The sequence below is a fragment of the Delphinapterus leucas genome, chromosome 1 (genome assembly GCF_059928025.1).
Source record: "Delphinapterus leucas isolate spDelLeu-1000000601 "Yukka" chromosome 1, BTC_Dleu_Yukka2, whole genome shotgun sequence".
Classification (NCBI taxonomy): Eukaryota; Metazoa; Chordata; class Mammalia; order Artiodactyla; family Monodontidae; genus Delphinapterus; species Delphinapterus leucas.
In genome coordinates, this window is record NC_143129.1 from 89,632,772 (window position 1) to 89,646,076 (window position 13,305).

The 13,305-nt window shown below is 38.2% G+C and overlaps 1 protein-coding gene across 2 annotated transcripts; it reads left to right on the forward strand.

Annotated features, from left to right (window-relative positions):
- The first annotated feature begins 2,427 nt into the window (after positions 1–2,427).
- SIKE1 (suppressor of IKBKE 1) lies at positions 2,428–12,165 on the forward strand. 2 transcript variants are annotated; one of them, XM_022583996.3, is made up of 5 exons: positions 2,428–2,684; positions 2,918–3,023; positions 3,958–4,100; positions 5,300–5,413; positions 6,939–7,289. In XM_022583996.3, exons 1-5 carry the CDS (start codon positions 2,526–2,528, stop codon positions 6,945–6,947), a joined length of 531 nt encoding a protein of 176 aa, XP_022439704.1. In that variant the 5' UTR covers positions 2,428–2,525; the 3' UTR covers positions 6,948–7,289. The 2 variants fall into 2 exon arrangements, with proteins under 2 accessions (XP_022439704.1, XP_022439703.1); XM_022583995.2 differs by lacking the exon at positions 6,939–7,289 and adding an exon at positions 7,296–12,165 and having other exon boundaries at positions 2,433–2,684.
- The last annotated feature ends 1,140 nt before the right edge of the window (positions 12,166–13,305 follow it).

Sequence of the window (13,305 nt, forward strand, 5' to 3'; positions counted from 1 at the left end):
CACAGAGCAGCCTAAGACTGGAAATATGAAGAATACTATTAACTGTGGGCAGCCAGTTTTATTAAAAATGCAATATATATGCAAAAGATGCACATAATTCATTCAGACCCTGCCAGGAGTATATATAATATACAGTATATGGATCTTATTACCTTTCTAAAGTATTACATTTTCTGAATCTCAGAACACATCATGTCCCAAGGTTTTGAATAAGGAATGATGGACCTGTGTAATCAAAAGCTGACTTAGGGAAAGTGGTCAATATCTGGAAAGAAAAGTTTGAGCTAGATAGATAATACTAAAGGTCTCTGATGCATAAGACATTGTTTGCAGGAAATCTAACCTATATGGTAACTGTGAGGATTAAATAACTTTACTATAAAGTCGTTAGAACAGTGACAGACACAGAGTAAGCACTTAACATCAGTATTGCTGTCAATACTGATAGCAATTCTGGATACAATCCTTTCCGTAGACCAGGTGTTAGAGACGGTTATGGTACCATAGAACTAGTATACCTTCTAATGTAAACGTTGGCTTCCCAGGTTAGGAAAAAAGGGGGGAGGACAGGATCTAGGCCTCCTGAGGCACAGCATAGAATGGTAATCGGAAAAAAATTCCACAGGATAGCATAATAAGAAGTAGAATTCAATAGAGTCGATTACATACCTTTGTGGCTTTCTAATGGACCTAAAATGTTGACTTCCAGATTTCAGTAGGAACAGACTGCATGAGTGTAACAAAAAGAGAATTAGAGAATTCCACTAGATTGTCTCTCCTATGGGCCACTGCCTGTTGTGTATACTTAGCACCTCTCCTTTGCATAATGTAAATGTTCTGTGGGACTGTGGTTCAAATCGTGTGGGAAAGTGGAGGAGAGCACTAATTGCTTGGAATTGTGGTTTTAGTAAAAGAATATGTTAAAACATTGTTTGCAAACTCTGCAATTGTGGGATAGGTGGGCCAGCAGTATTATCTATAGGAGGTGTGGTAGGCAGATTTTCTTCCAGAATCTGCTGGGAATACAAAGGTAAAAAGCCCAATTCTCCTCCTGCACCCCCTTCTCTGACCTCTCACTACTGCTGTGACACTCTTGCCCCTTTCACCATGTTCCTAATCATATCGTTACCTTCAATTACTTATAAGAGTATGAACTCTTTCTCCCATTAGAATGTAAACTCCCTATTCACTTTGTTATACAGCAAAAACTAACACTTCATTGTAAAGCAATTATACTCCAATAAAGATGTTTAAAAAAAAAAGAATATAAACTCCCTAAGGGCCAAGACCTGTGTCATCCTCTGCTGTATTCCCAGACACTAAACACTGCCTGAAACAAGACTCTCCAAAAGTATTTACAGTATTAAAGTAATTAATGAAAAAGAACAAAGTTTGACACACAAGCTTGACAAGGTAAACGCATAAAACAATATAACAGCACAAGTCATTGCTGTTCTGGTTAAATTTATTTTCAATTAATAATTGAATTAAAACAGAAAAAAAAAAGGTAAGCAGAAAATAATGACTCCATCTCACATGTATTAAGATGGCTATTAAAAAAACAACCAGAAAATAGCAAGTGTCTACAAGGATGTGAAGAAATTGGGACCCTTGTGCACTGTTGGTGAAAATGTAAAATGGCACAGCCACTGTGGAAAACAGTATGGTCATTCCTCAAAAATTTTAAAATAGAATTACCACATGCCCCAGCAATTCCACTTCTGGGTATACACTCGAAAAAATTGAAAAGAGGGATTCAAACAGATATTTATACATGTGTTCATAACAGCATTATTCACATCAGCCTAAAGGTGGAAGCAACCCAAGGGTCCATCAATAGATGAATGGATGAACAGAACGTTGTGTGAAACTTGAGGACATTATGCCAAGTGAAATAAGCCATCACATTATATGATTCCACTTGTATGGGGTAACTAAAGTAGTCAAATTCATAGAGACAGAAGGTAGAATAGTGGCTGCCTAGGGCTGGGAGGGAGGCAGAATAGGGAAAGTCTAATGGGTGCAGAGTTTCAGTTTTGCAAGATGAAAAGAGTTTTGGAGATGAATGGTAGCGATGACTGCACAACAACCTGAAGTACTTACTACTATTGAATGGTTAAGATGATACATTTTATGCGTATTTTACCAATATTAAAAAAATTAAAAAAAAAAAACAAACGGTTACAATAACAATCCACATCAATCAAAACCAGTAGGGAAAGGAGAAACTCGGACTAGCCCAGCTTTAACACAACTCGACCACCAGGCTGCGGAAACAGGAAACCAACGGACGAGGCAAGGGCAGGCTTCCAGGGCTGTGCCCTGGGCGAGACTCCAGGAAAGCCGCCGGTTGAAGCGGGTCACCGGCCGCCTAGGCTGCCACTGCGCAAGCGCATATCGCGGCTACCACCGAGGCGCCTTTTAAACGTACCCGGAAGTGACGTCTGTAAAGCTGAGCCCGGCTCAGGGAGATCTGAACTCTTCGCGCAGTTGAGCGGTTCTGCGACTGTCGTCCTGTGGCCGCTATGAGCTGCACCATCGAGAAGATTCTGACAGACGCTAAGACTCTACTGGAGAGGCTGCGGGAGCACGATGCAGCCGCCGAGTCGCTAGTGGATCAATCAGCGGCGCTGCACCGGCGGGTGGCCGCTATGCGGGAGGCGGGGACAGCGCTTCCGGACCAGGTCAGGCAGAGGGTAGGGGTCCGTGCCCTCGGGTTCCGGGCACTTGAGGGGTGGAGGGTGAGGTAGAGTGGGCACTCGGCCTGGAATTTTGTCCTGGTCCAAGAGGGCGGTGGTGAGAACGTTCTGCGGGGTCGGGGCTGAGGATGCTGCCCTGAAGCTCTGCCTCCTGCCTATTAAGTTGCATCTGCGGCTGTTCTCTTTAATGCGCGATTAGTCTGTCTCTGTTTGTCCAGTATCAAGAGGATGCATCCGATATAAAGGACATGTCCAAATACAAACCTCACATTCTGCTGTCCCAAGAGAATACACAGATTAGAGACTTGCAGCAGGAAAACAGAGGTTGGTCAGGCCTTTTTGTGTAGTTATGATTTTTTCATATCCAGTAATATTTCATAAGTTCTTGCAAAACTGACAAACTGTTCACAAAAGCGCACATTCTGTATGTATTTCCAAGTCAGAGAGGGGCATTGGTGGTTCAGTGGTAGAATTCTCGCCTCCCAAATCAGTACTTTTAATAGGAAAGTTAGCCTGTGCTCGCCCAGTGTCAGTAAAGTTTGTTACATTACCCTTTTCAAGGTCTTACTGATTTTTTATTTAAAGGCAGCTTATCAAAGAGGTGCTTAGTAGAGTTGAATTATTGCATGGCTTATTAGGTGTCCCAACATGGAGGCTTGCATAACAAGAGAATATCCTCAAGGACTTAAAATTTAATGTTTAAATATTAATTGAAATAAACATTAAAGCTAAGATTGAAGGTTTTTTTATGTTCCTTGTGCAAGGTGGAAGAGGTAAATCGTATCCTCGGGTGTATATTCTTGGGCTTGATGAATACATTATTAATGATAGTAGTATGAATAGTTATTTGTATATCAGTTTACAGAGGGCTTTCACGTGTATCATGCCATTGCATTCTCACATCTTCATTTTGAGGTAGACAAGCAAGGTTTTTATTATTACAAGGCAGATAAGAAATAGGCTCAGAGAGGTTAAATGATTTGCTTAAGAGTCGTAATCTAGTGACTCACAGAACTAAACTTAAACTCATGTCTTCTGAGGCCACATCCCGTGTTGTTTCTACCAGATTATGCTGCCACTGCCTAGAAAGATATTTTTCACATAGACCATAACTGTTGAGTTCTGTGGACTTAAACACTAATTTACAACTTTGGATTCATAATGTTACATGAAGTGTCATAAAATTCCAACTGTTTGAGTTTGGCTTTAGGACGTATCTCTCAGACATCACTGCCAAGTTATTTTATTTTTTTGATAGAGCTATGGGTTTCCTTGGAGGAACACCAGGATGCTTTGGAACTCATCATGAGCAAATACCGGAAACAGATGTTACAATTAATGGTTGCTAAAAAAGCAGTGGATGCTGAACCAGTCCTGAAAGCTCACCAATCTCACTCTGCAGTAAGAAACTTTGATGAATACATTCTAAATGAATTGAAATCTTGAAATTGTTTTAGATTGTGTGTTTGCTTTTGAAGAAAAGTAAGCTTGTTTTCCTTTCATGTTTATCACATTTGCTGTAGGTTTTACTATAGCTTTGTAAAGATATGAATAGAAAGAAGGGGGTAAAGGGCTGCTCAGGGCCTTTTATTTGAGTAAGACTAAAGTTCCTCCCCCCTTCACCAAGATCTCTTTTCAAGATGTTAATGAATGCTTAGTTAGCTCTTCCACCAAACAATGCCAGTTAGTGTTGAAGGTGCTCAGTAAATACTTGGGTAGTTATTATTGTACATTTCACTGGTCTGTAAGCTCCTTGGTTGTAAGGAGCATGAATTCATCTTTTATCCCTAACATAGTACTTGGCACATAGCAGGGGGTCAGTAAACTTTTATTAAACTGAACTACATAGCATCATACTATGTTGTTAGGAGAGAGAAGTATGGTTTAAAAAAAAAAGACATGGCATAGTTTCTATATTTTGGTTGCTTATGATTTAATTTGGGAGACTGAGTAATTGTTCTTAAGTTTGTAGAGTGCTTCAGAGTTGCCACTGTACATTCACAGGTACTATATCATTTAATCCTAGATTAATAGATTGACACCTCACTATTTACTGCAGTGGAATTTATGGAAGATATGTTTCATCTTAGATCCCACTTGAAGCATTTTAATGACTTCAGTTAACTAAAGTCATAGGGCACAGGGATATTTTAAATATGTGAATGGCTTACATCTGGACAAGATAATAATCTGTGGTCCAGAGGAGAAAACTTGATCCTTGAAGGAGACAGAGTTTAGCTTTTATGAAAAACTTGCTAAGAGATATGTCCAATGATAGAATAAGATACTTTGGAATATGGTAAGCTTCCTGCCAATAAAAGTATTCAAATTTAAGTTAAACAGCCATTTAGAGATAGTGTCCAGTATCCAATGGGTGGTTAGACTAGAACTGATCTTTTGAAAACAAATTATCTGTGAATATCACAAGATAACTTTATTATGGCTTTACCTCTGAGGACTTAGATTGTAGTGAAACTCCTTTGTAACCTCTGTACCACAGATTAAATGAACTTTTAACATCATAATGCACATGTTTTCATGAACTTCCTGTCTGTAAAAAAGATGACTTTTTCACCTTTTTATTCTTAATATCCTCACAGGAAATTGAGAGTCAGATCGACAGAATCTGTGAAATGGGAGAAGTGATGAGGAAAGCAGTTCAAATGGATGATGATCAATTTTGTAAGATTCAGGAAAAACTAGCACAATTAGAGGTAAGATTGTTGGTACTTTAGGTTCACAATATTTTACGGAGATTTCAGACTCTGGAAGATATGCCATCACTGTATTATCACTGTTATGTACTGATGTTTCCTTTGTGGTCTGATTTAAAATTAAAATACATCCTCCATACCCTTTTCAAGAAAGGAAATGTAATCAGCAGCAAACAATGAAAATGCCAGCTGTGTATTAGCTAGAAATTGAGATATCATATTGAGAGGGTAGAGAGAGTGGAAGGGACAGATTACATGTGAGCTAAGGTGCCTCGTCTGCCATAAAAAGAGCTCAAATAGGCAATGTCTAAACTTGATGATCAGGAAATAGCAGTACCGGGCATATTATGTAGAATTATGGAAGTAAATACCAAAAGAAATAGATAAAAATACTAAAAATGGTTGCCTTTGGGAAACAAAGTCAAGGGACTGCAGTCTACTTTATAAGTCGTATAGTCTTGATTTTTTTTTAATTAATTTTTATTGGATAGTCTTGATTTTTTTTAAAAGCTATTTTCTGTAATATTTTGATTAAAAATGGGAGTAATTTACAAAGAAAGGCCTGGGGTGTTAGTGTGCCCATAAAATTGTTAAGGAAAAGCATTACAATAGATCGGCAGTCCCCAACTTTTTTGGCACCAGGGACTAGTTTCGTAGAAGACAATTTTTCCACAGACTGGGGGTGGGGATGGGGGGATGGTTCAGGCAGTAATGTGAGCGATAGGGAGTGGCAGATGAAGCTTCGCTTGCTCACCGGCCACTCACCTCCTGCTGTGCGGCCCGGTTCCTAACAGGCCGTGGACCAGAAGCCATCAGAGGCCCGGGGGTTGGGGACCCTTGCAATAGATGATTTGAATGTTTCTTATTACAAGATGCTGTCATGGGCCCTTTGAGAAATACTAGAGAGAAAAAGACAGGGTCCCTGCTCAGAGTCTAACGAAAGGAATAAGACTAGTAGTATTTTGGTATGAAATGGTATATAAATGCTAGGAGAGAGATACAGAGTATTGAGGGAAGCACTTTATATGGTACAAGGTTTAATGACCATGGGCTCTAACTCTCAGTGAAACCTGAAAATGCTGTGGCTTCCCAGAATTTCCTGCAGAGAGAATAAGGATGAAGAGTGCAAACTGCCCTACCTGGAAATCAAAGGGAGTGGCAAGGTCCCAATTAGGAGCTAGGAGTTAGGTAAAATGATAGAATGATCTTGTCTACGCCGTCCCTAATTTATCTCACTTATGGAAACAGCCTAAAGAAATGTGGGACAAATTTTACTTAATATTTTAAGTGGAAAAAACAGGGGCATTGGATTGAGACCCCAGCAATACCCCATCTAAGTTGTCTAAGTTTGGACAAGTTTTTGGACTTTTGTGGGCCAGTGTCCTCATCTCAAAGAGAACATGGATGTAGGCAATGGTACTTAGCCTACCTATTGTGAGATAATAGATGTAAGACACGCGTGTGATACCTGGCTGTGTGCCCAGTGATTCTTTTCCCCCTTTCCTTCCTTTCTCCAAAACCGTAGGACGTCTAGGAGAGAAGATTGAGCAGAGTGAAATTATTATTAGGAATTTGAAAGATAGAAGAAACAATACTAAAACTTGTGGGAACCATAAAAAGTTTGACAAGCAGTGAATTCCTCAAGTGGAGAGGGACCTTGTTTTTTTCTGTGTAGTCCTAACACGTGGCATGTGGAAATTACTCAGTAAATGTTTTTTAAATGAATAAATAAGTAGAATTTTAGGAAATTCTCAGTTCTTTTGTTTCCTTAAAACTTTTAAAATTAAAATAATATGCTTTCTGTTTCAGGCCCAAAACAATGTGTTCTGATGCAATTTGACAGTCAAAATACCTGAAATGAACATATACTTTTTTTTTCCAGCTTGAAAATAAGGAACTTCGAGAATTATTGTCCATCAGTAGTGAGTCTCTTCGGGTCAGGAAGGAAAACTCAATGGACACTGCTTCCCAAGCTATCAAATAATTCAACTTCTGAATGACGGCTAGAGATTGTTTATCGAGGAAGGAAGTTATTATCTCTCTATTCGAGTATTGTCCATTCAGTGTCTTGCCTCAGACTTGATTTAACGTTGATTAAATGTATCAAGTGGCAGTTTAGAATTCGCAGTCAAAAGTGGCTGTCCACGAAACAGTTTTGGGGTATGTTAGTGAAAATACTCACTAAAATACACTGAGTTTCACCATTCCTTTCTCTAAGAGACTACTTTTAATTTTCATTTCTGGGACCTCAATTTATATGAACTGTTTTCAGTTCATTTTTGTTCTTTCATATCTCTGAAACTTAGAGCATTTTATTATAAACCAGCAATTTTATTTTATATAGGATTGTAAATTGCAATTCTTAAAAAATTTAAAAAGAGATTAGCTTTTTCAATATATTTGGCATAAACCTGGATTTGTTTCCATTTGAGAAAAATAATTCAATTCCACAGAAGTAGATTGGCAGATTCTCTAATTTGTAATGTCATTCACCTTTTTTGATGTTTTAAGTCTCTCTGGTGCTAAGAGTTGACACTTTATGGCCTGGTGTCTTTACTCTTAATTTGAGAGAACCTATTGCTAGTCCCTGGGAAACATACTTGAAAATAAGTCAACTGTTTTTTTACTAGTGGTAGGATAATCACCGTATTGTTCAAAGAATGCTGAAAAATTTGTCCTGTGTGTGTTTACACACACATGTGCTCTTAGTTCAGATGCTAAAAGTAACTTTTATTTATTCTATTAGATGTTAGTAGTCAATTTTTCAATTTTGTCCTACTAGGAAATCTTCAGCTTGGGTAGTTTACCCAGTGTGAAGAAGATATAATTGGTTTATTCACATCATAGTTCTTAGGTACTACATTCTACAGTTTATATATAACTTTCATTTATAATTAAGAACCATCACTTACTTGGATGTCTTTCATTACTAGTACTAGTAGTTGGCTTTCTTTTTAGATCCATTTTTCACAGGAAGCAAAGTTTTATCACTTAATGAGAGTTTATTACATTCATAGAAGCTGTGTTGAGATTCAAATGCTAAGTGGTCAGCTAGGCCCACTCATCATTTCATTCCCCCATCTCAGTTTACTCACATTTCAAACTTATAAATTACTTCATGTAATACTATCAATTTAGGTTTGCCCAAAAATAATTGAAATAATGAATGCTAAACCTATCATTATTTCCCAGTAACCGTAAGCACTATACTGCATGGGAGAGACACATCATTAGAAAGAGTTTTTTGTTAGTGCTTTGTGTGGTGTAACCTTTTTTTTGCACAGCCATAAAGAATTAACTCCAAATAAAACAACAGAATTTCTCCATGATATCCTAAGAGCATCTGATCCCAGTAATACCAAAGGACTTTGCCTAAAATGGTAGGCTGTAATGAATCGGTATATGTCATTTTTTAATTTGTCAAATTTCTATTCAGAATCCTGCGAACAATTTCCACCCGAAGTGTGGACGTTTTTATCTCATTTCCTAAGAGTATGTAAACTTTTAGTCTAGCCATTTGCCTTGCAGTATATGTCCTAAGTGCCACTCTGTTCCACAGTTCCATTCAGGAGGCAGGTACCCTATACCATTGGTCAGCTGCCATGGCCAGTTTTCAGTGAAAACGATAAGGTAATCAAATGGCCCATTAAACTATAACATGGTGTCCCTTTATCTACTTTATGTTCCTTTAGAGTTGTTTGTAAAGTTCTTTACATCTCAGATATCAGGATAAATCTAAATGTTAACTTTTCCCCCTGGTAAATCAAAAGCTTGAAGCATGAGCCTCAAGAATTCTTAGCACCCTATATAATGTGAATTCTAGCTGGTGTTAATACTATGAAAATAGTGTGTAGTTAGAAAATTGAAGGGGAGAAGGAATGTTCTTGACTTTGGTCTGAATGGGTATGAAAGTTTATTTTGCAGTGGATGATGGAACTTGACTGATGTGCAAAATTTTAGTACAAACTTTTCTAATAAAAATCTCATTTTGAGAATATCAGCTAATTTTACTCAGTAATGAGTCTAATTATAGGAAGTGCAAGGGTTTATTTTTCACTTATATAGCAACCTATCAGGTACACGGGGTTTTTCATAAATACTCTCTAATTATCACATTGTAGTTCAGATAACTATAAATAGTTGTTTCTGAAATGGTTTTAGAGGTTTCCTCATGGTTAGAAATCATAAGTTACATGATTACAAGTCAAAGTATAAAATTAAAACTCTTTGGAAGTATCTTGGAAAAATGCGTAAATATTATTGATACCTACCTTTATTACCTTATATTAATACCTTATGCATAATTTGATTCAAACATTGAAGATCTATTTCAGTGTTCCTCAAAATGTGGTTCACTGACCTACTACAATAGAAGTTTGGGGATGGAATCTAGGAATTTGTATTTTAATAATCATCCCAGATAACTTCTAAGGACACTAGTTTCAGACTGTCTAGTTTACTATGTTAGGCACTTGATTTGGAGTTATGAATTTTAAAAAGCAGGGGGGAGGCGTTGACAGTGTTTTTGAAGAAAAATCTGGTAGGAGAGGCAAACAATGTGATAAATCCAATATAAGGATGTATAGAGTACAGAGGAGGGACTATTTACAACTTGAGAATCCAATAGAGACAAAATGAGTAGAACTAGAAAGCTCAGTGCTTTCTAGTTATTATATAATCTCCATTTCAACTGTACCTCATTTTACAGATACTCAGGCACGAGGAGGTTGTTATTATTCCAAACTGAAACCAAGATTCAAACCCAGACTTAAACATATTCTTAACCATTAAGTTAAGATTCCTTTAAATGCCAAATACTATTCAGAGTTCAAGTGGTTCTTGAGAGGAAAATCTATTTTATTAATGGTGCAAAAGATACACCACAGCCCATATATTAGAAAATATCACGAATTTAATAAATGGAGTCTTAAGGAATGAGACATAATTGTCATCTGTTTTTTAGAGTGGTGTAGCTGAGAGTATGTGCGTGCAACTGAAAAGAGCAATGCTTAGGGCTTCCCTGGTGGCGCAGTGGTTGAGAGTCCACCTGCCGATGCAGGGGACACAGGTTCGTGCCCCGGTCCGGGAAGATCCCACATGCCACGGAGCGGCTAGGCTCGTGAGCCATGGCCGCTGAGCCTGCACATCCGGAGCCTGTGCTCCACAATGGAAGAGGCCACAACAGTGAGAGGCCCGCGTACCACAAAAAAAAAAAAAAAAAAAAGAACAATGCTTAATCAGTGCTTAACAATCCTTACTGTTGATACATACAGGAAAGGGTGCAGTTCTGTCTTTCAAATCTGTCTCCTTAGCGTGTTGTTTTTCAGCCTTCACGCAATTTTCTTGTTGCAAGAAGGTTGCTGCTCTGCCAGAAGTCATGTCCATGTTTGAAGGCAGAAAAAAAAGGGAAATGTCGTATGCCAGCTATATGTATTCTCTTTTATGAGGAAAAGCAACGCTTTCCCAGAAATCCAGACAGACTTCCCTTTGTCATTTGCCTGACCTGTTACATGGTCACTTCTAGCAGCAAAGGAGGCTGGGGACATAGCTGCCGCAAATAAAATCAGTATTCTATTAGCAAAGAGGAAACAGTATTGGTAAAGCAGCTAACAATGTCTGACACAAGTCCTCTTACACTGAATAGTTTTTAACAAGTGTAAGCATTAGCCAAAGGAGTGTGTTGGTGTTGAGTGGCCAAGGAATGGGCTGCGGAAGACATCTGACATTTCTTTTTAGTCTGCCCATTATCCTAACTCCTATACTATAGTTAGGGAACCCATCACCTAATGAGGCAGAGCCTTCCTCCCTCCTAAAAAATTTGAAAGTGTCAGATGTTTTCCCAGCCACTTTGCAGCCAGTGAAGATACCTCTGCCTTAAAAGTTAGTGATACAAAGAAGCAGGGAACTATGCTGAATTCTTTGAATAAAGGCAGTGACTACAACACTGGCTACTACATCCACCTCCACAGAACGAGAAGCAAGTGGCTGTACTGACAACATTCAGTATCCAGTGTCAGCAAAGTCAATGGTGTAAGCTGCAGTGTCTCCGCCCCAGTGGACACAGTGGGGTCTTCACTGAAGCAATTATCTGAAGTGATTATAGAGGTTGTATAGCCTCTAATTCTGGTTTTCTGGCTATCCAGAGATCCTGAGGATTACCTGAGGATTATTAGCTTTTAATAAAATCACTTTTTGTTAAAATTAACCTGAATTGACTATAATTAAGAACGCTGACTGATAAAATAAGCATAGTTTAAAAAGCAACAATGCAAATATAAATTTTGTCAACACATTATGCATAATTTTGCCCTTATGTTTTAATGTAATTTTTGACATAAAAAGATGTGACATGCAAATAAATTATCAAGCATAATAATTCATCACCTAATTTAAAAAATAGAACATTACCCATATGTTACATTTATTTATTTGTGCTCCTCTCCTGTCTCTACCCCTCTGCTCCCTCTTTTTAATAGTTTTATCACATGAGAAAAGACCTAAAATATGTGTATAACACTAAAGTGACATTTTTTAGTTTTGCTCCTTTTTGAGCTCTATGAAAGTGGTATTAGACTGTATAGTAGTCTATGGGGATTTGATTTTTTTCACTCTTCATTATGTTTCTAAGATTCATTGTGTTGTACATAGTTGTCATTCATTTTCATTGATGTACTAGATTTCATCATGTGACTACAGTATATTGTTAAGAGATACATACATATAAAATAATAAAATTATACTTTTTAAAAATCCTTGCTAATATCTGACTCCTAATTTTTAATTCTTCCTCCATCTACCTCATTGATATTAGACACGTTTCACTATAAGCAGTTGTATTTCGTATCCTGCAGTTATTTCACTTGCAGTTGTCTCATGGCAACTTTCAAAGTGAATTAAGGACTATTATCCACTAATATTCATAGTGGAAAGCTGATGATGCTGCTTCTTTTGTCACTCTCCAAGAATGCCTAAGAGAAAGTGGAACCTTCAGAGCTTCGATGAACTACAATTCACTCAACACTTCGTCTAGCCTCCTAGAAATGGATTTCTGTATGTTATTGATCCTAAGATTCATCTTTATTTCATACTTTAAAGTCTCTGAAATTGAGATATGTCTTATACATGTAGGGGTGGTCATCTAGTTGATTCTAAGCATAAGAAAATTGGTTTGCATTCCTGGTGGTGTGACTGGATAAAGTCAAGTTCTTGATATTTCAGTCAACAAACTAAGGACCATTTGAGAAAGGAATGGGGGTTTAGCTGTTTTCTGTGAACTTTCCATTAGCACTTACTGTAAAATCAGGAGTGCCAGCATAAGAATTTGGAGTATGGCTGTATTTATTTTCTATTGCTATGTAACAAATCACCACAAATTTAGCAGTTTAAAGCAACACCTATTTAATATCTTACAGTTCTGTAAGTCACAGGTCCATGCAGGGCTCAGCTGGGTTTTCTCAGGATCTCACAAGGCTGAAGTCAAGGTATCATCCGAGGCTAGCATCTCGTCTAAGGCTCTGGGCCCTCTCCCATACTCACGTGGTTGTTGGCAAAATTCATTTCCTTGCAGGTGTAGAACTCACAGGAGATCATCTCTGACTTCCCTTGCGTTCTACCTCTAGACTCCCTTTTAAGAGCTCATCTGGGGACTTCCCTGGTGGTCCAATGGTTAAGACTCTGTGCTCCCAATGCAGGGGTCACAGGTTCGATCCCTGGTCAGGGAGCTAGGATCCCACATGCTGCCGGTATGGCCAAGATAAAGTCTCCAGCCACTGAGGGGGAAGAAAAAGAAAAAGAGAGAGAGAGACAGAGAGAGAGAGAGAGAGAGAGAGAGCTCACCTGATTAGGTTAGGCCCACACAGAATAAGCTCCCTCTTGATTAACCCAACTGATTA